The sequence below is a fragment of the Aspergillus alliaceus genome (genome assembly GCF_009176365.1).
Source record: "Aspergillus alliaceus strain CBS 536.65 unplaced genomic scaffold BDW43scaffold_28, whole genome shotgun sequence".
Taxonomy (NCBI): Eukaryota; Fungi; Ascomycota; class Eurotiomycetes; order Eurotiales; family Aspergillaceae; genus Aspergillus; species Aspergillus alliaceus.
In genome coordinates, this window is record NW_022474711.1 from 152627 (window position 1) to 178276 (window position 25650).

General features: G+C 50.3%; 10 protein-coding genes and 1 non-coding gene across 11 annotated transcripts; 3 read left to right on the forward strand and 8 right to left on the reverse strand.

The window, feature by feature from the left end:
- Positions 1-12: 12 nt before the first annotated feature.
- On the reverse strand, positions 13-545 carry BDW43DRAFT_108675 (uncharacterized protein). The gene has a single exon (XM_032037872.1). The coding sequence runs from the start codon at positions 440-442 to the stop codon at positions 71-73; it is 372 nt and encodes a 123-aa protein (XP_031899239.1). The 5' UTR covers positions 443-545; the 3' UTR covers positions 13-70.
- Positions 63-1490, reverse strand: BDW43DRAFT_279315 (TOM complex receptor protein TOM20). The gene is made up of 3 exons (XM_032042289.1): positions 1289-1490; positions 961-1206; positions 63-846 (listed from the first exon to the last, which is right to left on the reverse strand). Exons 1-3 carry the CDS (start codon positions 1344-1346, stop codon positions 638-640), a joined length of 513 nt encoding a protein of 170 aa, XP_031899240.1. The 5' UTR covers positions 1347-1490; the 3' UTR covers positions 63-637.
- Positions 1491-1560: 70 nt separating this feature from the next.
- On the forward strand, positions 1561-4073 carry BDW43DRAFT_279319 (exocyst subunit EXO84). The gene is made up of 3 exons (XM_032042290.1): positions 1561-2063; positions 2135-3410; positions 3477-4073. Exons 1-3 carry the CDS (start codon positions 1673-1675, stop codon positions 3865-3867), a joined length of 2058 nt encoding a protein of 685 aa, XP_031899241.1. The 5' UTR covers positions 1561-1672; the 3' UTR covers positions 3868-4073.
- An 82-nt stretch (positions 4074-4155) lies between these two features.
- On the reverse strand, positions 4156-6736 carry BDW43DRAFT_279321 (putative ABC transporter). The gene is made up of 2 exons (XM_032042291.1): positions 5842-6736; positions 4156-5787 (listed from the first exon to the last, which is right to left on the reverse strand). The coding sequence occupies exons 1-2, from the start codon at positions 6581-6583 to the stop codon at positions 4250-4252; spliced, it is 2280 nt and encodes a 759-aa protein (XP_031899242.1). The 5' UTR covers positions 6584-6736; the 3' UTR covers positions 4156-4249.
- A 910-nt stretch (positions 6737-7646) lies between these two features.
- Positions 7647-9484, forward strand: BDW43DRAFT_301011 (acyl-CoA synthetase; the record flags this gene model as incomplete). Its single annotated transcript, XM_032044986.1, has 3 exons — positions 7647-8055; positions 8120-9264; positions 9320-9484. 3 exons carry the CDS (start codon positions 7647-7649, stop codon positions 9482-9484), a joined length of 1719 nt encoding a protein of 572 aa, XP_031899243.1.
- Positions 9485-9500: 16 nt separating this feature from the next.
- BDW43DRAFT_108700 (Alpha/Beta hydrolase protein) lies at positions 9501-10884 on the reverse strand. The gene is made up of 2 exons (XM_032037873.1): positions 10866-10884; positions 9501-10804 (listed from the first exon to the last, which is right to left on the reverse strand). Exon 2 carries the CDS (start codon positions 10590-10592, stop codon positions 9642-9644), a length of 951 nt encoding a protein of 316 aa, XP_031899244.1. The 5' UTR covers positions 10593-10804; positions 10866-10884; the 3' UTR covers positions 9501-9641.
- Positions 10885-11810: 926 nt separating this feature from the next.
- Positions 11811-11894, forward strand: BDW43DRAFT_t144. The gene has a single exon. It is a non-coding gene; the product is annotated as a tRNA-Lys (tRNA).
- A 113-nt stretch (positions 11895-12007) lies between these two features.
- Positions 12008-13825, reverse strand: BDW43DRAFT_312089 (putative histidine acid phosphatase; the record flags this gene model as incomplete). The annotated part of the gene is made up of 8 exons (XM_032047298.1): positions 12008-12213; positions 12309-12429; positions 12496-12725; positions 12776-13146; positions 13195-13302; positions 13353-13471; positions 13533-13666; positions 13717-13825. The coding sequence occupies 8 exons, from the start codon at positions 13823-13825 to the stop codon at positions 12008-12010; spliced, it is 1398 nt and encodes a 465-aa protein (XP_031899245.1).
- Positions 13826-14215: 390 nt separating this feature from the next.
- On the reverse strand, positions 14216-16161 carry BDW43DRAFT_320128 (allantoate permease family MFS transporter; the record flags this gene model as incomplete). Its single annotated transcript, XM_032049034.1, has 7 exons — positions 14216-14918; positions 14971-15225; positions 15284-15343; positions 15392-15537; positions 15602-15793; positions 15856-15900; positions 15963-16161. The coding sequence occupies 7 exons, from the start codon at positions 16159-16161 to the stop codon at positions 14322-14324; spliced, it is 1494 nt and encodes a 497-aa protein (XP_031899246.1). The 3' UTR covers positions 14216-14321.
- A 707-nt stretch (positions 16162-16868) lies between these two features.
- BDW43DRAFT_108708 (uncharacterized protein) lies at positions 16869-17332 on the reverse strand. The gene has a single exon (XM_032037874.1). The coding sequence runs from the start codon at positions 17216-17218 to the stop codon at positions 16976-16978; it is 243 nt and encodes an 80-aa protein (XP_031899247.1). The 5' UTR covers positions 17219-17332; the 3' UTR covers positions 16869-16975.
- A 10-nt stretch (positions 17333-17342) lies between these two features.
- Positions 17343-24755, reverse strand: BDW43DRAFT_279351 (bifunctional carbamoylphosphate synthetase/aspartate transcarbamylase). Its single transcript, XM_032042292.1, has 3 exons — positions 23830-24755; positions 17770-23762; positions 17343-17711 (listed from the first exon to the last, which is right to left on the reverse strand). The coding sequence occupies exons 1-3, from the start codon at positions 24545-24547 to the stop codon at positions 17655-17657; spliced, it is 6768 nt and encodes a 2255-aa protein (XP_031899248.1). The 5' UTR covers positions 24548-24755; the 3' UTR covers positions 17343-17654.
- Positions 24756-25650: the final 895 nt, after the last annotated feature.

The following is a 25650-nucleotide window of genomic DNA, read 5'->3' on the forward strand; positions in this document are numbered from 1 at the left end:
TACTACCTCTGCGTGGATTCCAACTATATTAGATTAGATTGTTCTATATTTGATCATCAAGATGTGCATCTCAATCCACACATTGAATTGCTCGCTGTTGATACACTACTGCCTCTCTAGAATACACTCCCAGACGCACCTGGGAAAAAGGAATAATCGGCGCCTGTAACCCAAGAAGCGTCCAAGTCCCAAGGCCGGTGAAATAGGGGGTGAATAACCGAATGAGTAAAACGAGAAACAAAAAGTCATGGCGCCGAGAAATACCAAGAGAGTCCGCCACGCCGGCGGCCAAGACATGGGCATGGTGCAAATATACAGGGAACAAGGGAAGTTTAAAAAAATAAAAAGAAAAAAAGAAAGGAAAAGAAAAGGAAACAGGAAGCGGAGATGGTGAGACTTTCACATCGCAGGTCGAACGTATCGAAGAAGAAAAAGAAGACATTGATACTGTGACAGATCGGTCTTCTCTCGAATCAATTAGTTGAAAGGGCCCGGACCACGGCCCAGCGTGAACCGACAACCTAAGAGAAACAGTCCAAAGGCCAAGCAAAGTTCTTATTTATACGGAAGGGGGCTGGACGATACAAGGTGCCCAGAGCGCGGGTCCGGATCCCATGCGTCATGTCGGGTTTTTCTTTTACTCGACTCCATGGCTTTCAGGAGCACTGCCACCTTCGCCAGTGAACGTGCCCAGCTTCAGGCCGGCGTCCATGGCGACCATCTCAGCCAGAATTTCCAACACTTCCTTGGGGACAGTCTTGTCATATATCGAGATCAAGTCCTTAGGCTGAGGATAAACCTTAAGGGCCTTGTAGAAGCACAGAGCAGCTTCAATCTTGTCTGACCCTAAGTTTGTATGTGAATCGCCGCTACTTTCAAGTGGAATATTCTTTTTCTATGGGGGTTTTCTGATTTCTTCGGGGTAGGGCCTGGATGGCGTCACCGCAGGACAAAACATACCTTCAGCACAGAGAGACTCTCCCCGGGCGACTTGGCCCATGAAGTAAGCCTCCTTCTCTTCAAGGTCGGTCGGGAAGCCCTCATCCTGAGCCTGCTGGACAGACTTCTTGATGGATTCCCGTTCCTCAGCTCCTTGAGCCTCGGCTTCCTCCTTCACAGCTCTTGCCAGACGACGGTTGTTTCGCTTCAGCGATTTGCGGAACTCGGGGTCGGTCTGTCTCTTGTGGTCGAAGTAAATGGCATAGGCTGTATACCGAGGAAGACAGATTGATTAGCATTTCTTTGATTTATTTCTTTTGATCGTACTTGTCGCTGTCGAGGATCTTACCCAACAAGCCAGTAAGGACCGTGCCGGCGGAAGCAGCCACCAAAGTTGACGTCCTCATAGTGTCGCAGATAATAGTCTGTAAATATAATTTAAGAAGGAAGAAGTAAGGGAGAGAGATACAATTATAAGTCCAACGGCTAAGGTTGAGACCGACCGAATGTGTAAAGGAAAGGGATGTTTATTTGGTGTACGGGACGAGACTGGAGAAGTGACGCTTTTCTCATGTTTCTGACAATTTTGAACGCGGGGGATCATTGTTCTTCCGCCTCGGGGTTTCTGTCCCGCTCGGGGGGGAATCTCAAGCAATGCCGGATCTCCACGTCGTCATTTCCCCATGGTTCTCCGTGGAAATCAATTATCCCTCTTGGTTTCGTGAATCACAGCATGGAAAGCCGCGGATTGACCCTCCGCAGCAAGTCGCGCCGTCCACGGCCCCAGATCAGTGCGCCGAAACCCATCTCCGGGCCTCTCCCTCCTGGTAGTAAGGCTCTCGATCCAAGGACCGCTCCGCAAGCTTCCACTTCGCGCGAACGCCCTCCTCAAAAAGATGCGACATCTGATTTGGTAAAGAGGAGATATTCCACCCGGTTTAATCAAGGCCCCGAATTCGACGCCGCAAGCGCTCCTCCGGTGCCTAGTCTACCCAAGGTTCCGCCTCAGTATACAGCACTGAGTCCCCCCCAGACGACCAGCAGGAGGCCCTCAACAGAATCCTCAGGTCCACCACAAGTGGATCTAAATGCATTGCGGGATCCTAGTCTGCCGGTAGATAAATGTAAGTTACCTATTCATGGACGTTCCCTAGAGATACAGTCTTTCTGACCGGGTATGCACTATGTCTATCAGATGTCGCCAACCTCCTCTCCAATGCAACCGAGGAAGAGATTGAAGAATACCAGAAAAGCCTCCGGAAGGTGAAGAATAGGACATCTACTGATCTCCAGCAGAATGTATACCAGAATCGTACGCAGTTCATCAAGATCAGTAAGGAAGCGGAGAAGCTCAAGGGGGAGATGCGCACCCTTCGGACTCTCATGGCGGAGCTCACAACGGCCCTGGGACAGACGGCAACCGTTGGTAATACATCAAACCTCGTGTCTCCCACGCTAGACGAGCGCATGACCAAGCGAAACAACCGTAGTTCGGTTGCCAACCTGGAGAGCATGTGGAATGTCCAACTCCAAACGTTATGGAAGACTGTCGAAGGATCGCAGAAGTTCTTGCCGGTGGTGCCGGGTCGACACATCGTGATGGAAACAGGAAATTGGGTCGAGCTGGATTCTGCGACCTGGAAGCCCAGGCGGCCAATTCACATCGTGCTTCTCAACGACCATCTGCTCGTGGCGGCCAAAAAGCGTAAGCGCGTGGACCAAAGCAACCCGAATCACCAGGGCCCGGTGCCCACCAAGCTTGTGGCAGAGGAGTGCTGGCCCTTGCAAGATGTCGACATGATCGATCTCGGCGCCAACCTTGGTCCGGGCGTTTCTCGCGAAGAGGCGGAAGACCGCGGTATCATGAATGCTGTGAGTGTTCGCGTGGGCTCCAAACCGTTCACCTATCGTCACGATAAGCGAAATAGCACCGCTAAGATCGATCTCCTCGCCACTTTCCGGAAAACTGTCGAAGACCTTCGCCGCACGCTCCGTTCAGAGACAGAGGCTGCAGGTAAAAACGAGTCTTTCGGGTATTTGGGAGTCAGGCATTCATCCTACTCAGTGAAACCAGATTTCAGCGCCCTGGAGAACCCACACGACACGCCCGAAGTCCGCATTGATGTAGATGGAAAGCAGCAGAACCTACGGTGGGTCGAGGGCCAAGTGGACGAACTTGACATTGATATCGCGCTGCAACGTTTCGAAGAAGCCGTTTCGAATATCGAGCGATTGCGAAAGCTCGCCAAAGGCCTGAAAGGCAACTCGGTCGCGCAGGACGTGATCAATTCTAAAGTTGACGAACGAGCCGCCAAATTGGCAGGGGTACTGTCGCGATCCTTAATCGACACGCCCTCGTTTTTAAATGCCACCAAGACCAAAGTCTCCTGGCTGACCCGTTTGGGTTTCGAGAATCAAGCCCGGGAGGCCTATTTGACATCTCGAACGACTGTCATGACGAAACGAGTCAGGCAAGTTCCATTCCCTCTCACATTCACCCAGCGAGACAGAACACAGTAACTAACATACCGAAACAGGGCCTGTGTCTTTGAAGGCGACCTCCCCCTCTATATCTTCCAAATTTCCTACGTCTACTTTACCCTCATCAAAAACACCGTCAGCATCTACCAGCAATGCTTCCCCCCTATCATGGCCAGCGCCTGCATCAAATGGGCCAAATACCACCTCGACGGATTCAACGCGCTCCTTACCCGCCAGCTAAGCAGCGTCCGACGCGGCACATCCGTCTGGCAGAAGTGCATCGATATCGTACACGAACATGCCGATCTACTGACGGAAGTCGGGATCAATTTCACAGATCTCGTGGCCAAGGGATTGGAACCGACTGAGGGAGAGAACGGAGAAACTCCAAAGATGACACGCTCAGAGACGCTCGTCTCAGGAATGGCGGAAGCAGCGAGGGAATAATCAGTAACCGCCACTCGCTTGCTTGAGATGAATATTTGCATGGTGTAGTAGTCTGTTTGAACCATATATCCTTGTTGTTGGTTATATAGTTTTTCGTTCTGAATCAGCGTCGTTGATCGAATGCTATTGTTGCTAGATATCATATCGTCCAAACCTCATGGTACAAACCTCCTTCCTCGCAGCTAGCCACGCCGCGCAGACACTAGTCTCGCGCGATGTACAAGTCTAGGCCAGTCGCAAATTACTTCAAGTATATCTACTCGTACCACCATGATATATATAATATAATAAAGTTAAGTTGCGATCGATTCGGCTCTAGCTTATATACACTCCCACATATAACCCTCTACTTCTAATCTAACCTCCTTAATTAATATACAATCTACCCAAGAGTATACCACTCATAAATCCGATCGTCCTCATCAGCCGCAGCCTCAGGCGACTCATCAGGTTTCCCCCGCCACGACTTCACAAACCGACTCTGAAACTCCGACGGCGGCAACCACGCCTTCTCCCAGACCTCGGGATCATTCAACGTGCTTGTATACTTGACAATCCCGAACCGGAAATCCAGCGGCTCAGACCCGTCCACATCCTCGGATGGCAGACGCATGTAAAAGCGCACACTGTCGGGGATTTCCTCCCGGTTATGGCTGATCATGATGAGGGCCTGGTCATCGGACAGGCCGGTGTGACGCATGGCGGTTTCGTCAGGGTTGAAGCCCTTCAGCCAGGTCTCCTTGTTGGTGGAGCGGCGCATGACGGTGGAGGGGCGGTTGCGAGAGAACTCGCCTGCTTCGAGGAAGTGGATGCATTTGTCGCGCATGGATGCGGACATGCCGGAGAAGGCTTCGTCGAGGATGACGATGTCGGGTTTGCTGACGATGGCGCGGATGAAGAGGACGAGGCGCTGCTGGGCGGTGCTGAGGGCACTGAAGTGGGTAATGTCGGCGTATTCGACGTCATAGTCGAGCGGGTAGAAGGCGGGTTTGGGGCCCTTGGCGTGGGCGATTTTGGGGAAGTGTTTGCGGATGTCTGCGCCGAGGAGGGGGCGTTGCTCGTTCATGGTGACTGCGGCGTTGGGGTCGAGTTCGGCCTTGAAGAAGCGGAGGACGGCGCTAACGTCGAGGTCGCGGTCGTGGTTTAGCTTGGGTTTGGAGAGGAAGGTCTCGGCGAAGGCTGATTCCACGGCTTGGCGGATGGTGAGCTGGCGTGGGAAGAAGGCGTGGATTTCAGGGGAGGAGTGGCCTATGCGGGATTGGAGCTCGAAGATGGAGATGCCTGGTGACCCGGCCTCGGGTAGACGGGAACGGCCGAAGAGCTTCATCGGCAAGGCATATGCTTGAGGGTGGTCGGAGGTGATCAGGGAGAGGAGTGTTGTCTTGCCTGATCCGTTGGCGCCCAGGATTACCCACCGTTGACCGCGACGGACGGTCCAGTGGAGACCTTCCTTTTCTTCGTTGTTGACTTTCTGTTTCCATCCGCCCAATACGGTCTTCTCGCCGTACTTCACGCGGACGCCCTCCATTTCAATGAGCGGCTCCCCTCCCTTGCGAGCACTTAGGGCTACATCACGAGTCCTTGTAGATAGTAACCGGAGATCCCAAAGCAGCTGGCGGTCTAGCTGTCCAGCCTCCATGGCGCTTTTTGCATTACGGCATATCACCATCTGCTCCTCATTGAGCTGCGAATCGTCCCGCCCGAGGACGGTATGTACCCAAACATCAAACACCTTTTGCGCTTCGGCACGCGGGCCCTGAAACAAGATCTTGTTGCTATTACCGAGAACGACGATATGTGTGATCCAATCTGGGACCGTATCCTGTGGTCGTAGCGCAAGGATTAATCTGGGATCGGACTTGTCTGCGAGGCGCTGAAAGAGCCCAGAGATGCTTCTAACAGTAGCGGGGTCAAGGCCCACTAAGAGGTTGTTAACAACGACATCGAAGCCTGTTATGTAAGATAGTCACTCACTAAAAGGGTCATCTAGCAACAGCAGTTCTGGTTTCCTGAGTAGTGCCTTTGCGACCCGCGCACGTCTTGTCTGGCCATTGCTCAGGTTTGCAACGGGCATATCCAGGAGTTCTCCCAAACGCAAATCAGAGATAACCTGATTCAATAGCTCCTCATTTTTTATTTTTCCGCCTTCCTCTCCTTCTAGAGGATTCAGAGAGGTCTGACCCTTCAGGTATTGGAGCACCGTCCAGTCCGTCTCTTCCCTGTGACTCTCGTAGCGAGCGCTCAAGTAAGCCCCGCGAGTACCACCAGTAGCCTCTGATCCTTCGCCACTAAAGCCAATGTATTGAATCGCATTGCCGACAAATCGTAGCCGAGGATCCTTCTTCGCGAGTTTGTCTGTGAGGAGGTAGGGGTAGGAACGAGCCGTTGGTGGAACACAGATATACTGGCCGCGGAGAATATCGAGCAGTTCGGTTCTCCCCTTCGTACCGATCACGGCCCAGTGTTGGTGCGGTTCGTCTTTTATCTTTTCAGAGGTCTCCGTGGGAGCTGCCTGCTCGGACTGTAGAACGAAACTGAGGTTCGGAAAGAGAGGTGGGTTCTGTTTATTGGCGGCATCGTCTTGCGTAGGATAGTTCTGATAGAAGGTTCCGTCTTGAATGCGAATTAGCGGTGGTGCCAACGACGACACTGCGCGAGACAGACTCGTGGGTCGAAAGAATAGCCTCGTCCGCAGTGTAGGTCCTCTTAGCATCATGATTTTTGTCTGAGGTCTCCTCCCATCCAAACCGATCCGCAGGCGATTATTTGAATCTCCAAAACCTCTCGGAGATGGTCCTCAACTCCGATGGTCACGTGGCATGTGGTCATGATACGAGGTCACTGGCGCAATGCAGTCAACCAATTGGAGGACTATATATGAAGGAATTCAGAACAATAAGTCGATGGTCAAGGCCAACCTCGCCTGTACTGTATATTATATCATGTATTGGCAGGATGTAGGTCATTCAACAGACTGATCATGTGACCGGTGCATCCGGAGACAGTCCTCGTCTCCGAAAAGCTTAAAAGTATATTAGGGAGTGTACGGAGTATACATCAACGGAAACACGTGTGGTTAGAGACAGCAAGACGTTTTAAGGGGATTCCAAGGTCTAAGACTAGGTACAGAGTAAACGTGTGCCAGTCCTGTACTCAGATCATGCCGGACCAGTGTTTTATGGTGATAGGTACTAACCTTACTAAAAATTCTCCACTCCGGATATTTGCCCATATCCACCTCAGCGACTGATTGCCGCGTTGCCAAGTAGGGGGATTAAGGAATAAGGGTTCTACTCTTATAGCTGCTAAGACCTACCCAATTGAAAATATGTGTATTCTGTACTTGATAGTGGGATTACAACTGACTGGACCTACCAGGATAGAGTATCACGAGCAAGTATATCAACAGACATGGGAAGTCAGCTTTTAAGATTTCCATTTTATATAATCAACTTGATGCACCGAGCACCTCTAGTCTCCAGAAGCCTCTACCCTGCCTTTCTCTCCCACACTACTAGTTAAATGATGGCTGTTGACAAAGCATTGAATATATATGTATGTACTTCTACTCTGTAGATGATGCCCTAAACCTGTGACTATCTTATCGCCCGATGAGGCATCGGCAAAATCCCCCCCCGCGTAAATGCCGAAAGCTGACCTCATTTTATAGCTGCAGTTCAATTGATCGTTCACTTGATTTCACCTCACTTAATGTTTAGAAGTATCGCTTAATCTTCTACATCATCTCGCATACCTAGTTTTCCTCTTTTAAAGCAAAAATGACCGTCATAAGTGAAATAACCCATAAGTATACAAACTCCGCTCTCGGCGCAAGCCCCTCACCCGCACCTCAACCACATCTAACCTCCGGTCGTAGACATTCGCAGACACAACACCCCAAATTAGCACCCATCCCGTCCCTCCCATTATTCCTCGCAGCAAAGGAGTATGCGCAAAATAATGACCAGAAAATTGCCGTCATCGACACGACAAAGAACCAGCAATTTACCTTCCGACAGCTCCTTGCCGATGCGGCGGCGCTAAAGAAGCTGATACTTGAGCAATTGAAGCTCGTCGACGCGGGGGAATTGGAAGAAAGACGCATTGCCTTTCTCACTCCCAACGGATATGACTATGTAGCGACGCAGTGGGCCGTTTGGGCGGCGGGGGGAGTCTGTGTGCCATTATGTATGCGTTGCAAACTGGGCATGTGCTCAACAGATGAAACACGAGCTAACAGCTGGTCTATAAGGCACCACGCACCCTGTGAAAGAACTGCTCTATACAATTGGCGACTCAGATCCGTCATTGATCATCTTGCATCCAACATTCGCACACTTCGAAACACCCCTGCGCGAAGGAACAAAGGATGCCATCCCGTTCATGGCTCTAAGCCCGTTTACGCAAAGTGCCGTGCCGACGTCTATCCAATTACCTCGGTTCAGTTCTCAGTGTCCTCTGGACGGGCGCGCACTAATGATCTATACGTCGGGCACGACCTCTAGTCCCAAAGGGTGCGTGACCACGCATAGGAATATCACTTTCCAAGCCCAATGTCTCGTCAAGGCGTGGAAATATACGCCCTCGGACCACCTCATCCATGTCCTGCCCTTGCACCACGTGCATGGTATTATCAATGGCTTAACAGCTAGCTTCTTAAGTGGTGTGACGGTTGAGATGCATCCTAAGTTCGATCCCAAGACTATCTGGTCCCGCTGGCAGGACCGGGGTTCCTCAACCATGTTCATGGCTGTGCCAACCATCTACTCCCGTCTCGTGGACTACTTTGAGACCTATATCCGTGGTACAGAGTATGAAGCCGTAGCGCGTGACGGAGCCCGTGCTCTGCGACTTGTGGTTAGCGGCTCGGCGGCACTGCCAACGCCGATTAAGACGAAATTCGCTGAGATCACTGGTCAGACGCTCCTCGAGCGGTATGGCATGACTGAAATTGGCATGGCCATTAGCTGCGGACTGGAGGTCGAGAAGCGAATCGATGGAAGTGTCGGCTGGCCTCTTCCTGGCGTCCAGGTACGACTAACCAATAAAGAAACCGGACAGGTAGTCGAAGCGGCGGACGAGGACGGTCAGATTGAGATCAAGGGAGACAACGTCTTCCTGGAGTACTGGCGTCGGCCTGAGGCCACGGCCAAAGAATTCACCACAGACGGCTGGTTCAAGACCGGGGACGTTGCCAGGCAAGATGCATCTGGCGCATATTTTATCCAAGGTCGAGCATCCGTCGACCTGATCAAATCAGGCGGGTTTAAGATCTCCGCGCTCGAGGTGGAGCGGAAGATGCTAGGATTAGACGCTGTCCAGGAAGTTGCGGTAGTCGGACTGGCCGATGAGGAGTGGGGACAGCGGGTCGCTGCTGTCGTCAAACAACGACCTGGAGTATGTTCCCGTACAATGGCAATGTCTAATGCAACGCATACTAACCCCTCTTCAGACCGAACCCCTAGAGCTCCAGGGCCTCCGCACGCAACTTAAGCAGGAAATGGCCCCATACAAGATCCCCACCATCCTCAAGCTCGTCGAGAGCATCGAACGCAACGCAATGGGCAAGGTAAACAAGAAGACGATCGTGCAAAAGTACTGGCCCGACCAGGCCTAACAAACCCGGTGGAGGGGGCGCAATTCCTTACAACCCATGCGAATCCATGAATACATAATGAAAGCGAAGAAACCCAACAAGGAACCCTCCACAAAACCCTATTATACATTACAACCAACCATAACACCCCCATAAAGAGCAACGGAAAAACCAAAAATCACTTCAACAAATCAACCACCATCCCATAAACTCTCATCCTCTTCTCCCACGCCTCCGTCCCCTCCTTAGCCACCTTATCCCAACCATGCCCACACCCTTCGACCCGTTCACAAACCACCTTCTTCAAAAACCTCCCCCCCTCAGTCTTCCCACCCTCCGCCAACTTCCCCGCCAACTCCTCCACTTCCCCGGCCAAAACATCCCTCGCAGGACTAACACAAAGCACCCTCTCCACCTTCCACCCATCCACTACATCCCTAAAAATCGGCGAAACCCTCACATCCCCCCGCCCCCCCACGAGCTCAACCCCCCTACTCAAATACGCCTTCGTACAAAACCTCATAAACCACCCGGGCAACTTCACCCCCTCCCTCTCAACCGCCACCCTCTCCTCCACAGACCTCACAGCATCAACAACTGGGTAAAAAGCAACGAGCGCCTTAAACGGCCCTTCATGGTTCGCCGCCAAACTTACCGCCACGTTCCCGCCGGCACTGAACCCGCTCAGACCCAGCCTGTCCAGGTCGTACACTTCGGGCCGGGAGCGAACCCAGGATATTACGTCTTCTGCATCTTCGAGGGGAGCCGGGAAGGGGTGTTCCGGGGACATGCGGTATTGAATATCGAAGACCGTGTAGGATGTGTTCTGGGCGATGTGGTGGCAGTAGGGGTCGTCCAGGCCGTGGCCTTGGATTATGAAGCCACTGCCGCAGAAGTTGAGGAGGAGGGGTGTTGGGCCCTTTTGTTGTTGCTTTCGCTGGGTGGTCGGGGGTGTGTAGACGTGGACTTTGATGGTTCGGTTTGGGTCACGGGAGGGGATGTGGAGGGTTGTGGTTGGGGTTGGGGTTAGGCGCGGGGCGAGGAGGCGGGCGAGGAGGCGGAGGAGGGTTGCGAAGGGTTTGAGGTAGAGGTAGTAGTTTAGGGGCTTGGGCATTGTGTGTTGTTTCATGTTTCTTGTGTAGGTATGGTATGGATGTGGGTGTAGAAGGAGGAGAGGCGATGACAAGGCTGCAGTATGGGAAGGGTTTGTATAGCCAATGTTGTGAGGTTCGGAAATTACCCCCGAAGGTAGGGTAGGATAATAGAATCTAGTAAGATGTAGCAGGTTAATGAAGAATAAAGGATAAAATGTGACCTGTACATGTCCCTAATGCAGGTACCCTAGATCATGGAGTTAGAGAGGTGTTGCGGTGAGATTTCGTCCGGCTTTTATACTCCTTACTGATCTATACCGGGGTTTAGTTTTCGCCTTGCTTTACCGTTTCATTCACCTCGCTCAATCATACCCCTTACGAGGTAGTTTAGTCTAGGTAGTAACCCATTCGATCAAGCTGGGCAATCACTTTGCATTCCCCTCTTGCCAACACAGGCTCTCTCTCGTCTCCCAGCTCCTCGGTAACCAACGAGCAACCACCAATATCAATAGTTCGATGCTACTAAAGCAAGAAAAAGAAAAGAAAAACAAAGGTGAATCACCGCATGCCACTAGAGCCCACGGACCAATCGCACCAGCCGTCCCACCACTCCAGCGCTAAAATCAACCACAAAGGAAGGGTGTTCGTGAGACCCTGCGGCCCTGTCCGGACCCCTGTGTAAAGCGGCTGCGAAGCACGTCGGGCACAAAAAGAAAGAGAAAAAAGAAAAAACACAAAGAAAAGGAAAAGGGAAAGAAGCCGTGCGAAAATACTTTCCTGTTCTACCTATCCTATCATATCTACTATATCTGTACCTGTACCTTGGCCTACTTACTATGTAGACCCTCATATTATTTGATTTGAAGTATATCGGAGGCGGTTCATTGGTTGAGACCTTGGGGAGTAGATTGGATCGAGATCCAGGGAGATCGGAGTGCATTGATTGAAGTGGGTGCATGTAGTGTATTGTTAGATTACTAGTCTTCTATTATTATTCTCATTTACTTTTTTTGGCTCGGTTGAATCCTGGTTGGACTATAGACCACATAAGTCATACATGCATTAGTGTCGTAGAACCACAATGAGTGCGATTACTACTCTGGGTTTATGGCCCCTGGCAATCCCTGCAGTGGATGCGTCGGCTGAACTAGGAATTGAACTCTTCGGCGCATTGTGGTCTATGGCTGCAGGTCTGTGGGCACTTGCATGAGCAGGTATACAATGTCGTCTTTGAAAGCTTTTTTCAACAACTAGCCGGGCTAGCTCAATCGGTAGAGCGTGAGACTCTTAGTCATCACGGTATCTCAAGGTTGCGGGTTCGACCCCCGCGTTCGGCTCATGTTTTTGCTTTTTCTTTTTTGGGTCTATTATGGCTCGATTTATCATACAGTGTCTTTTTTGGTCTATGTTCACTTAGTATGTACAATACAGGGTTTACGCAAGAGAGTATTCAAGGCTTGACCACACGCAGGAAGGGGAGGGTGAGGTCCCTGAAGAACGTCACTGATCCGTCTGTCCCGGTGGTGGTGATGTTCTTCTCGGGTAGACCGCACACTGAGGCGAAGGATCCATACGCCTTCCTTTTCTCGCCCACGTACTGGGCGTAATGGTCCACTGGACAGCTGCTGCCCGGTCCGGAGCGGCACGATGGGATGGCTGGGATAATCAGCAACGCTTCCTATGAATTGGAGAGAAAACGATAGTGCAGGAGTGTGGTGGGACGCATGATGTATATTGCGAGGGTAACTCACGGTAAACGGCATCATTGAGCAAGATCCGGACATGAATTGAATTTTCCTGGTCAGGCTTGCAGCTGAGACGCTCGAAGGCGATAGTTCCACGCATGGGGTTAACATTGCTGCTCACATAGATCTGTAAAACCGACATTAACAACTGCGAGATACTGCGAGATACTTAGCGAGTTCAAAGCGAGCATACCCTATCATGATCCATCTTTTTCGATGCGAGCGGTTTCTGGCCATCGAAAAATCCCAGCAGAGAAGCCAGTTCGTTAAGCTGATTGTCATGGGTGAAGGCCACGATCAGCGGAGGCAATTGCAGAGTACTATTGGCCTTTTCGGCAGTGGCGGACGGTCCCTCCTTGAGCAGGTTGACTACGCCTTGAAGCACGGGGAGCATAACAGTCATGTTCTTTCCCACTCCGGGCCCTGCAGTAGCCGTTAATTGTGCTCCCCCTTCAGTTACATTACACACATACCTGTGCCGTAGTAGTAGCGCAGGTCCTGAGCGTATTCATACTCCAGGATCTCTTTCTTAGTGAACACATCACACCAGGGACTGACCTGGCCGGTGATCTGCGTCTCGAAGCCGCACAGGTAGGGAAACAGAGCGACCTGGTCATCGGTGAGGGTGAGATTACCCGAAAGCTTTCGGTTGAGACGCTTGGTAATGGGAGGCAGATAGATCTTCTGCCACTCGGATATGGAGTCCCCTCCGCTAGCATCCTTGAAGTTGGGACACTGGTCGGAGGTAGCCAGGGAGTTACCGACAGCACTCGAGGCATCAGCATCCACAACATAGACGTCACCGTAAGAAGCATTTGGCCCTAGATAGCCACGAGCGTAGAGCCTATACTCAATGTTATCGCATATAACAGTGTATAAGGACTTCGCTCACCTCGCAGAATCGATCGTCCGTTGATAATCGTTCGCCCACAGCAAGAAAGGAGTGTTGTCCTTGTAGAAAGTCGGATACCGCAACCGTAAGTCTGCACCAAGGTTGTATCTATACCATGTCAGTGGCAGAGTGGCTTATTATGTAGGCTATTAACCCACAGTTCCTTATATCCTGTAATCGACACCTGACTGATTTCTTGGTCAGGGTACCTCAAGATCGGACTCCAGTCGGAGAGAAAGCTCAGCGATCCGGTAGCGCGAAACTCGGCAGATTGGAACTGATGAAATGCATAAATTATAGGTCACATAGACTCAAGAAGGTCGAAAGTCATAGCATACGGTTTTGTGAAGGGATTTCCATTCCTGGTACGCCCCGGGATCAGGATATCTGCTGCCATGACGAACAATGTAGATAGCCTGATCCACAGAGCATCCCTCAGGAACAGTAGAATCTATCTTGTTTACATTGGGACCTGGAGTCATCAGAAAATCGACTTCCCACCAAATGAATGTAGAAGCTCACCAGCGAACCATGGAGAATTGGCACCTAGGTGCTGCAAAGGATCAAATACCTTGGCCGAAGCTGCAGAGCTCACGGCCAACAACCACAAAGCATTAAGTGCTACACCCATTGTCCTGTAAAAAGCCGAATGATATGGAAGCAGATGGCGAAGTTGAATGGGAATTCATCGCGAAAGAATACAAAGCTATCAGTCATCTCCCTTTATATGGCGCGATGGGTAACCATGCGACTAAGACAGGGGACAGTGAAGAGCAATTCGAAGAGCAATTTCCATGCCCGGTCTCCACATTAGCTCGGTTGAATATTGATCGAGGAATATAGCCGATGGTGACAGGACGAGAGTTGGCCGAGAAGAAGCTAACAGTTGGACTAGAGGAGTAGAATGAGGGCAGACGTGCCGCTCAACTGCCGCAGATCAGCCACGTGCATAACGCTAATATCACCCGTCGCAAATTCCATATTAATTTCGAGATTCTTCATTTACCAAATTGAAGAGTTTGGCGTTACTAGTAGTATTATTAGCAAATGATTTGAAGGTGCTCTATGTACACCGGCATCATACAATCGTCCCCAAAGCCGAGAAATCCTTTCATCAATATGCTTCCTCAAGTCTGGAAAACCCACCGAGGGTCTTTATCCCCTTGAAATTCCCCGTCCGAAATTCCGACATCTCCTATAAGGCTTTCTAGCCCCTCTCTTTCTCTCACTTCGGCTTTCTGAATATTCTCGCGATTCAGTACCTGCCATAGAACGCCAACAACGATGATGTTCGCAACGAGGTACCCCAACGAGAATCCGTGACCGAGATAATACCGGGGGCTAGTCTCGGTCCGGTAAAGCTGCGTCCCCAGAACAGCTCCGAGGTTCCCGATTGAAATTTGCATAGCATTGGCGATAGCCCGCTTTGTCTGTCCAGATACGTTGTTGGCTGGCCATGAGAGTACAATAGCCACGGCGGGGTAGATTCCGGCCGCGGCAAAGATAGTTCCCACGTAAGATACCCCCGGTCGATGGTCCGTCAAAAGGATGATATAGCCGATACAAGCGAGTGCGGTAGATCCCATTATGAACGGCGCCCGACGGCGAGAACGTTCAGAGAAGACGGCAACAGTGATTGTGAGGACGAATGCTACGGCATAAGGAGGAACGGAGAGAAGCTGAGCTTCAGCAGCGGTGTACCCAAGCTCCTTGATAATAGTGGGCTATTAATTATCAGAAATCTGTTTGCGAAGGTACGAATCCATAAGCCCTCACCAAAAAAAGAGACAGTGTATACATTGGAAGTGACATTGTGTGGAAGCCAAGTCCGTATAACCAGACCTTTGGATCTTTGAATGCGTCCAAAACGCCAGGCCATGAGAACTTCTCATCACGCATCGAGTCATTGTCGTTTTTCAGTCGGAACTGTACAAAAGCTCTCTCTTTCTCGGACAAAAATTCGGCAGTTGAGGGGTAGTTATAAACCCAGAAGTAAGCAATTATAGACATGATGACTGTTGCTAATCCTTCCTGAACCAGAGTCAGCAGAGCGAGATTGTAGCAACGGGGAGAGTCAACGGCTACACACTAAGATGAAGATCCACCTCCAGCCATTATACCCACCAATACCTCGCATGTGTGCTATACCCTGGGAGGCAGTTAGTAAATTGTATATCATCTGCCAGGAGAGACGTACCCAAGCCAGGACTCCACCAAACGCACCCGCTAGCGATGCAGCACTAAAGAACAATGCTACCCGATAGTGCTGCTCATTCCTTTTGTACCACATGGACATATAAAAGACAACCCCAGGAAAGAGCCCACTTTCTGCAATACCGAGCGCTATTATTGTAGGAAGCCTTCCGGTGAGTATCCCTCTTTCCAGTTCCTTGTATCTTGCGCATACCTGTTCTTGAAACTAAATAACCAGCGTAATTTTGCACAACACCCAGGAGGGTTGCAACGATACCCCAGACCAAAGTGAGAGTTGGCAGCCAGATCCGAGGAGTGGATTTTTTCAACACGATGTTGCAGGGAATTTCAAATAGAACGTAACCAATGAAGTATAGAGTCAGCCCTGTTAAGTACTGGTTCCCAGCTATGTGCATGATTCAGCGTCAGTGCAAGTCTCTTCCGACATCTTGTTTCGGTGGTGCGTACTCATGTTGATATCAGTGGTCAAGCCTTCGAGACGAGCATTGCCAACTATATGGACAAAGAGTTAGAAAGGAAACATCCATCCATGATCCGAACCAAGAGATTGATACCATTGCTACGATCTAAGAACGACAGGAGATACAGTATTGTCAATGGTGGAAGCAGTCGCATATCCAGTTTCCGTAACAGAGCCTTCTCGTTGATGCTATCATGTTCGTTGGCGAGTGTGCTCGAGGTAGGAGAAGCAGTATCTGCTTTTTCTGGAGAAGAGGCAAGCTCTACATTATCCTTTTCATGAGACTCTGCCATGGTTTAGGAGGCCTGAATTAACTGGACGGCCGTGTTAAGGAGAACCGTGGATAGGATCAACACCCAAATTTTGCAGAATCTTAAACTAGGCGAAGACTGGTCATTTAAAATAAGCAGAAAGTTCGGAGTACCACATGGCAACCAGCACATCATTGTGCCAGTATTTTGCGCGATGAAGGGAGCGAACCGCAGATATAGTCGGGGCCCCCGCCCGGAAGTTGATCTTGCAATGTTCATATAGAGAGCATAGGCCCGCTTATCAGCCCCTCAAAGCAAATTACAAGTGCCGGCAGACTTGGCGCGGGCCAGACGTTCATGAAGGGAAGTTGTGTAAGCAACATTGGGTCCATAGCAAGGACGATAGATGAGCAATTGGGGCTCCGCGATGGCGACATTGGGGGAGGTGGAACTAATGAGGAACGATCATCTTTGCAGGGACCCCTAAGTACCGACCAGCTCGTTGTTCCCCAGACTAGTGGAGGAGAGACTCTATCTAATAGTGACCTTATTGCTTTTGCGATAAATCGAACTTCTTATGCCCGCAATGCGTTGAATTGTATTCTGTATTCCACGGTGTCGCTGGTTGTGATCAGGGCTTGAGATCACTCTCAGCCATCAGCCTACAGATCAAGTGACCGCCAACTTTAAGTCCTGCCAGCAATCAACTGAATGGACAGAGTCAAATGTTTGCATCTAGGTAAATCCGGTTATTTGTCAAAGCAACAGTCTTACATAGGGAGAAAGATAAAAGAGAGATGATATGGGAAAGACCTGACAATCATCAAAGAAGTCAAGATCACGGTCCAATTGAGATTCAGTTCAAATAGTCTGAATCGAAGAAAATAGATCGTCGTATCGTATTCAAGGGTATATATAGAGTAGTCGTATCGTGCCTTGTAGGCAACGGGGTATCAGGTATCCTGGCATCTGTGCCGCTTTCCGTTTCCGTTTCCGTTTCCGTTCCAAATCCCATACCCCAAACCCAACGCCAGAAAAGAAAAATAAAGAAAACCCCAGATATCCCATCCAAAACGTCCAAACCAAGAGAAAGAAACATGTGACAAGAGAAGTAAAGAGATAAAAAAAAAAGAGACAAAGCATGCCGGTCACCAAAAGAAATGCACACCACAGAAAACAGAAACAGAAAAAAAAAAAAAACAAATGAAATGAACGCAACGCACACAAAACACACAAAACACACATAACACACACACCCCACGTAAACATCACAAAGCACACACATAATACATAATACATCATACATAACACATAACGGAATCGTCATGATTATGGAAGGGAATTCATCTAATCTATGCGGGCGTTTTCTAAAAAGCCTACGCGGTATTCTGTAATGACAAGGCATAACTTTTGGTGACACAATCGAACGCTGGAAAAAGAAACAAAACGCAAGCCAAAGAATAATCGAGGTCGCTATCCATGACAAGAATACCATGGAGTTCGTACGGTTCCCTCTTCTTAAAATAGTAGATGACCTAAGGCGCCATAATCAATGCAAGCAAAGCCATGCGACAGTAGAGGCCATATCTCATCTGTAGATTCAAAGTTAGCACAAACATGTCCAGTGTCAAGCATCAAGGGGAGGCTAACCTGTCTGAAATAGGCCGCCCGCTGGTCGAAGTCAACTTCCTCCGCAATCTCTGCATTCCTAGGCAACGGGTGCATCACAACCATGTGGCTCTTCGCGTGCTTGAGCAGAGCATTGTCAATGACGAAGCTGTTCTTGAGGCGCTCGTACTGCTCCAAGTCGGCGAAGCGTTCCTTCTGCACGCGCGTGGAGTACAGAACGTCGGAGTGGGCGACAATCTCCGGAGTCAGCTCTTCAGACTCCACGATCAGCTGGCCGGATGCAATAATTTGCTGACGGACCTCTTCCGGCAAGGACAGATCCTTGGGAGCGACGAGCTGCACCCGCACATCATAGAACTGGAGTAACTTAATGAGAGAATGGACAGTGCGTCCATACCTCAGGTCACCGGTGAAGGTGATGGTCAAGCCAGTGACGGTACCCAGCTCTTCACGAATAGTGAAAAGATCAAGGAAAGCCTGGGTGGGATGCTCCACACTTCCATTTCCACCGTTAATGACAGGAACAGGAGAGAACTTGGCAGCGACTTCAGTGCTGGTGGGATCAGGGTGGCGCAAGACGACAGCGTCTCCGTAGCAGCCGAGGGTGCGGAGAGTATCTTGCAGAGTCTCACCCTTCTTCGTAGACGAATGCTCCGTCGAGATGGCAATGGTGCGTCCTCCAAGGCGTTGCATAGCAGCATCGAAGGAAGCCGAAGTTCTCGTGGAAGGTTCATAGAAGAGAGTGCACAGGACACGGCCCTTCAGAACGTCAAGAACGCCCTGACGCTGAACTCCAAGACGCATTTCCTGGGCCACAGTGAAGAGCAAGTGTAAGTCGGCACGATTGAATTGGCCGACAGAGAGGACATGTTTCATTCTGAAGGTCGACCGCGACAACATCTCAAGCAGAGGAGACGAGGCCTGTGGAACGGTGGAGTAGAGGGGGGGTCCAAGTTCACCAACAGCTGGGGCGTGATCTAAAGCCCGGCGTGATGGGCGAGCAGGAGTGCCCGCAACCGAAAGCCGCCCATCGAGAGGCTCCGGCCGTGCTTGAACCAGGGGAGACATAGCCTTGACAGAAGGAGATGCAGGAACGATGCGGTGGCTAGACATATCCGTTCCCTTTGGAGCATCTGATGTGATCTCGCCGTCGAGGCAGGACGTCTTGCCTTGGAAGATAACCCGCTGGACAGATCCTCTCACGTTCTTGCCGCTGATAGGAGACCAAGCGTGGGCGCTCTGGAACAGATACGGACGGTCGATTTCGACCTCCACCGAACAGTCGACCTGATCGTGCAGCTCGAAAATCTTCTTGGGGTTCTCGTACAGGCGGGTAATGACGTCTTGGACGGTCAAACGACCCTCTGATACCGCAGTGAAGAGCAATGGTAGGGTTTCGGCGATACCGACCACTGGAGAAGCCTTCTCACCAGCAAGCTGGAACGGAATGCTACCAATGGAGAAGACATCAATTGTGCTGAGGTGTTCCCAGAGGGCCTTCTGGTCTTCAGCGGAAGGCAAGAAGCTGCATTCAGGGAAATCTTCACGAGAGAGGAAGAGACAGAAGACAGAAACGTCGCAAGTCACCTTAAGTCCCTTCTCCTTGCTGAGCGCAATGAGGTTGATGTCCTCCTTGGAAGTCACACTCATAACGTGGATATTGCGGCTGTGGAGGCTTGCCAACAAGAGGACAGAGGCCAGATCAGTAGACTTAGCATCAGTGATAATTGGCTTGCTGGATGGCCAAGCGCTGAAGTGACTAGTGACAGCTGCGACCTTACTGATATTGCCAGAAAGATGGTTGAAAGGAATGAACAAAGAACCCACGTCTCCAGTCACCTGACCAATTTGGTCGGAGTTGGTCGAAGTTGCCACAATGGAGAAGTTGAAATCGCAGAAGGAAGCATCCTGAGCATTCTGCTGGGCAACCTTCAATGCGCGAGCATCGGTGACCGAAGCATCGACACCCACAGGCATGATGCGTACCATACTGAAGCCAGCGGCCATAGAAGCCTTTGTCACGAGCTCGAAGTCCTCGGAGCCAGGGGTCATAAGGCCGGGCACAAAGGCGGCAATGTTGATCAAGCCAGGAAGGGTGACAGTGCGGTGGCTAGTCTGGTAATCAATGGTCTGCACATGCAGGTCGTAGTGGCGAGCAATCGCTTCGATCAAGATCTTAGCATTCTTAACGTTGGTGACCAAGGGGGTCTGGTAGTCAACAGCCATTCGACGGGTGCGATAACCCTTACTCATGTAGTTGGCGGGACGCCGGAATCGGTTGCTAGACGGCAAGTTAATGTAAAGGTCGATAAGGTTGTTTGCCAAGTGTTGGGTGAGCGAGTATTCGGACTTGATGTCCTCCTCCTGGCCTGGAAGGATCTCGAGGTACTTGACTGGGACGCCGTTCTCCTTCAGGAAGTCTGCGGTACCAGCGGTGGCAAAGAGGTTGAACCCAATCTGATGAAGCTTACGGATTGACGGTAACATCTCAAGCTTCTCCTTGTAAGAACCGATGGAGAACAGCACGTTGCGCTTCGGGAGACGGAAGCCGGTGGAGAGAAGTGCCTTGAGATAAGCTTCGTACTTGTCACGACCGAAAGAAGCAACTTCACCGGTGGAGGCCATCTCAACACCCAGGACAGGGTCCGCTCCAGAAAGCCGAGAGAAGGAGAATTGAGGAACCTTCACGCCAACGTAATCCTTGGGAACGCTCACTGGAGGATACTCGGCGAATGGAACACCGATCATAGCTTTGGTGGCCATCTCGATCAGATCAACACCCATGACCTTCGAAACGAATGGGAAGGAACGGGATGCTCTGACGTTACATTCAATGACCTTAATGTCATTATCCTTTGCAATGAATTGGATGTTGTAAGGACCGGTGACATTAAGGGCATTACCGATCTTCCTGGTGGCTTCCTCGATGCGTCGGACTGTCTCTGGGTCTAGATCCTGCGGGGGCAAGATCAACGTAGCATCACCAGAGTGGACACCAGCGTTCTCGACGTGCTCGGAGATGAAATGCCCAACCATGGTACCATTAAGCGCCACGGCATCCATTTCGATTTCCTTAGCATTCTCAATATACTTGGTGATGACAACAGGATGGTCACGGGAAACCTCAGCGGCTTGGTTGAGATAGCTGGCAAGATCGTGCTCAGAGTAGACAGTGTTCATGGCAGCTCCCGAAAGCACATAAGAGGGCCGGACAAGCACTGGATAGCCAACCTTGTCACAGAAGGTGGTCGCTTCCTCGATGCTAGTGAGCTCTTTCCAGGAAGGCTGATCCACACCGATACGATCAAGCATGCGCGAGAACTTGTATCTGTTCTCAGCTCCATCAATCATCTCAGGAGAGGTTCCCAAGATGCGAACATTAAGACGGTGCAGAGGCAGGGCAATATTGTTCGGAGTCTGACCACCCATGGAGATGATGACACCGCTAGAAGATTCGAGCTGGTAGATATCCAAAACAGTCTCCAGATTGATGTTCTCGAAGTACAACCGATCGGCCTCATCGTAGTCCGTACTGACGGTTTCCGGGTTATAGTTGACCATGACAGTCTTATGGCCCTGTTCGCGGAGAGTACGGATAGTGCGGACAGAGCACCAATCGAACTCAACAGACGAACCAATTCTGTAGACACCAGATCCCAGGACCATGATACCCTTGTCATCGAAGGCAACATCGTGCTCAGAGGCATTGTAAGTGAGATACAGATAGTTAGTAACTGAGGGGAACTCAGCAGCAACGGTATCAATCTGCTTGACAATGGGAATTATGCCAGCCTCAACACGCATGCGACGGATGGCGAGCTCGTTGGAGCTAAGGAACTTAGCAAGTTGACGATCGGAGAAACCCAGCTGCTTTGCCTGTCGGATAAGAGGCCTGGGAACAGAGGTAGCGTTATAGGTAGTCATAAGCTTGCTAAAGTCACTAAGGCCCTTGAGCCTGCTGAGAAACCACTTGTCAATCTGAGTCAATTTCCAGATGTCATCGACGCTGTAGCCAGCGGCCATGGCGTTGGCGATGGCGAACAGGCGCTGGTCAGAAGGAGTTTGCAATTCACCCTTGATGGACATAAGGGCGCTAGTTTCGTTGAAACCGAGGTTATGGAAATCGACGGAGCGAATGGCTTTCTGAATTGCTTCCTCGAAGGTTCTTCCGATGCTCATAACCTCTCCAACACTCTTCATGGAAGAGCCAAGCTGGGTAGAGACACGAGTGAACTTCTTGAGATCCCAGCGGGGGATCTTGACCACACAGTAGTCCAGAGAAGGCTCGAAACAAGCGCAGGTGACCTTGGTGACAGAGTTCTTAATTTCGTTCAGAGGAATACCCAAACCAAGCTTGGCTGCAATAAAGGCAAGAGGATAACCGGTAGCCTTTGAGGCGAGAGCGGAAGATCTTGACAGACGAGCATTCACCTCAATGATACAGTACTCCTTCGAGAACGGGTTCAGAGCATATTGGATATTACACTCTCCAACAACGCCAAGATGACGGATAACGTTAACAGCGGTGGTACGCAGCATGTTGTAGTCTTCATCGGAAAGGGTCTGCGACGGGGCAACGACAATGGAATCACCAGTATGGATACCAAGAGGGTCGAAATTTTCCATATTACAGACGGTGATACAGTTGTCTCTGGCATCACGAACCACCTCGTACTCAATTTCCTTCCAACCCTTCATACTCCTCTCAATCAAGACCTGGGGACTGGCGGCAAAAGCCTTTGTGCAAAGTTCCTTCAGTTCATCCATATTATCAGCGAAACCACTGCCCAGACCTCCGAGAGCATAAGCCGCACGGACAATGACAGGGAATCCAATGTTCTCTACAACGCCAAGAGCCTCCTCGAGGTTCGAAGCCGAGGCAGACTTGGCACACTTCTCGTTGATGGAATCCATGCTACGTGCGAAGAGTTCACGATCCTCAGTGGTGATGATGGTGTCAATTGGGGTACCGAGAACCTTGACACCTAGGGACTCAAACTCATCCTTGAGCTGGATACCGACCTGCAATGCGGTCTGGCCACCGAATGTCACGTAGATAGCATCGGGCCGCTCGTGCTTGATCACCTTTCGCACGAAGTCTGCGTTCACTGGAAGGAAGTACACCTTGTCCGCCAAGCCCTTGGAGGTCTGAATGGTGGCAATGTTAGGGTTGATCAAGATAGTGTAAATTCCTTCTTCCTTCAAAGCCTTGATAGCCTGACTTCCAGAGTAGTCGAATTCTCCAGCTTGGCCAATGCTAAGACCACCACTTCCCAAAATCAGGACCTTCTTGACTGAGACACGAGGAGAAGCCTTGATGTTCTCTTCAATGGTGCCACCGGGGAAAGACACAGGCTTGTTGATGGCTTCTGGGGAAACCAGGGTCTCCTTGACGCTGTTGATGAACACATCGAACAAGTACTCGGTATCTCTGGGACCGGGAGTGCTCTCCGGGTGGAATTGAACACTGAAGAAGGGACGGCTAGTGTGTCTGATACCCTCGTTACTGCCATCATTGGCATTCACAAATAACTCTTCCCAGTGTTCGGGAAGGCTCGCGGAATCAACGGCATAACCATGGTTCTGAGAAGTGATGTGACACTTTCCGGACACCATACTAGTGCAAGGGATATTGTGGCCACGGTTACCGAACTTCATCTTCAAGGTCTGGGCACCGACAGAGCGGGCGATCAATTGATGACCCAAACAGATTCCGAAAACGGGAGTCCGCGCCTCCTTGATAGTCTTGGATAGGTTGTTGACGGTAGTGGCCAGTGTTGCTGGGTCACCAGGGCCGTTGGAAACAAACAGACCATCATAATCCTTGCCAGCAAGAGTAGGGAAATCATAATCCCAAGGAACGACCAGGACTTCAACGCCACGAGCAAGCAGGCAGCGCAGCTGGTTGAATTTCAGGCCTACATCCAAGCACAGAACGCGGACTGGACGACCCGAAGGATGTTTAAGGGCAACATTCTCAGGAGGGGAGAAAAGGCGTGGTTCCCGGATAGAGACTAAGCAAGAATCGAGTTAGAAAAGGGTATTATTCCATGGAACGACGCTGTCGGACTATTGACTCACCCTCGCTCACAAGGTTCTTCTTATTTGGGTCAATCCACTCGGTCTGCTCGAAGTACGACCTCCAGCTGTCCTTGTCTACTGGAGCTTCCTCCAATGTCTCATCGGACTTCTGGAGCAACATGCGGCCAAGCATGCTCCCCTTCTGACGGATACGCTTTGTCAGGGCACGGGTGTCGACACCGTGCATAGCAGGGACGCCTTGTTCCTTCAGCCATTGTCCCAGGGAGGACTCGGCAAGGAAATGCGAGTAGTCCTCTCCGGCGTATGTGGCAACGACGAGTGCGGCAATATGAATCTCGGTAGATTCGAAGTATTTCGGTAATGTCTTCAACAACTCGTCCATGGTCTCCCGAGAGGGGACACCATAGTTGCCCACCAGGGGGAAAGTGACGACCAGAATCTGGCCGCGGTAGGAGGGGTCAGTCACCGACTCCGGGTATCCTACCATGCCAGTCTGGAAAACCAACTCTCCTGCCACGCTCTTCTCAGCACCAAAGCTGTAACCCTGGTAGACTGTGCCATCCTCGAGCTCGAGGGCGAACAGCTTCCCGCTGCTGCCTCGCACTCGAGACGAGGCTGGGGGGATCACGGCGCCACTGTTGGCATCCATTGAGGGGAGTGGTTGCAATTCCTTAGTGATCTTGTTATAGGAAACAGCTCCTCCAGACAAGGGACTCGTAGGGAGTGCTACCTCCTCGTGACCGGCGGTGTGTGGCATTTGGGGAAACTGTGTGGGGATGGATGTGGAGGGAAAAGGTCCTCTCGGGGACAGTATGGCAAGGATATTCACTCTATCGTAGCATCAGCAGCCTCCAAGACTCCTTTGAGAAAGATGAGAGAGCGGGAGGGATAAGGGGTCTTTCTGCTGCTTCAGCGCAGGAGGAGGAACATAGAAAGAGAAGAAAAGAAATCTCGTCGAGGGGATGGTCATAAAATAAAAATTTTGTGTTCAGCGGGCTGAGGAAGCTTTCTCATTGGACTAACCAGCTTACCGACCCGGAGATCACTGCTCGTTCTGCCTTGATAGACCGCCCGGTGAAAAAAATTTTTTACTGTATGCGACTCTGTGGTCTTCTCTGCCCTTCCTTTGTTTGATAATGCCAATACTAATGAATTGATGCTTGTCAGGGGAAAGTCTCTACTACCCGATATGTATTCAATTGAGTGGGAATATCTTCAAATTCGACCCGGATCAATCTTCTCTGGACAGTGCACCGCTACAATTTAAATAATGGGTGTTGTTTTAAAGTGACTCTACTGAGATTACCCACTTGCACAAATAGTAAAGTAATTAATCGAGGGCAACTAGGGTCGTGCATTGCATATCAGTTTCTTAAGTAATCTTAAGAAGGTCCGGTTGCGGCCCTTTTTCAATTGGGATGTGTTATTCAGACGAGACACTAGACTGGAATAGGAATATAAAATACTGCGTATTGGTAATACTATCTGTCTATCTACTTTCTGCTGTTAAAACTTTTATATTTATTTTTATCTAAAGATTTTTTGTCATAATATAATTAAGCATGTATATAGAAATTTCACACATCTTAGCATAGCCTTTGTAGGAGTTGTATAATATTGTATCTATATAAAAGAAACTCTCTCTACTTGCTACAATATTTTAGTGTACTATATAATTCTACCGTGATAGAAAGGACTCAACTTAGGAAGTAGGCAAATATTTGGTATTGCTAATACGCAGTGTATTTTTGGCCTGTTCTAGTTTAGCGTCTCGTCCAAATAACACTTCCCTTTCAATTTTAACTCGGCAAAAGGAAGAATTCAAATTTTCGCCTTTGTTTGGAGCGCCACCGGCAAATA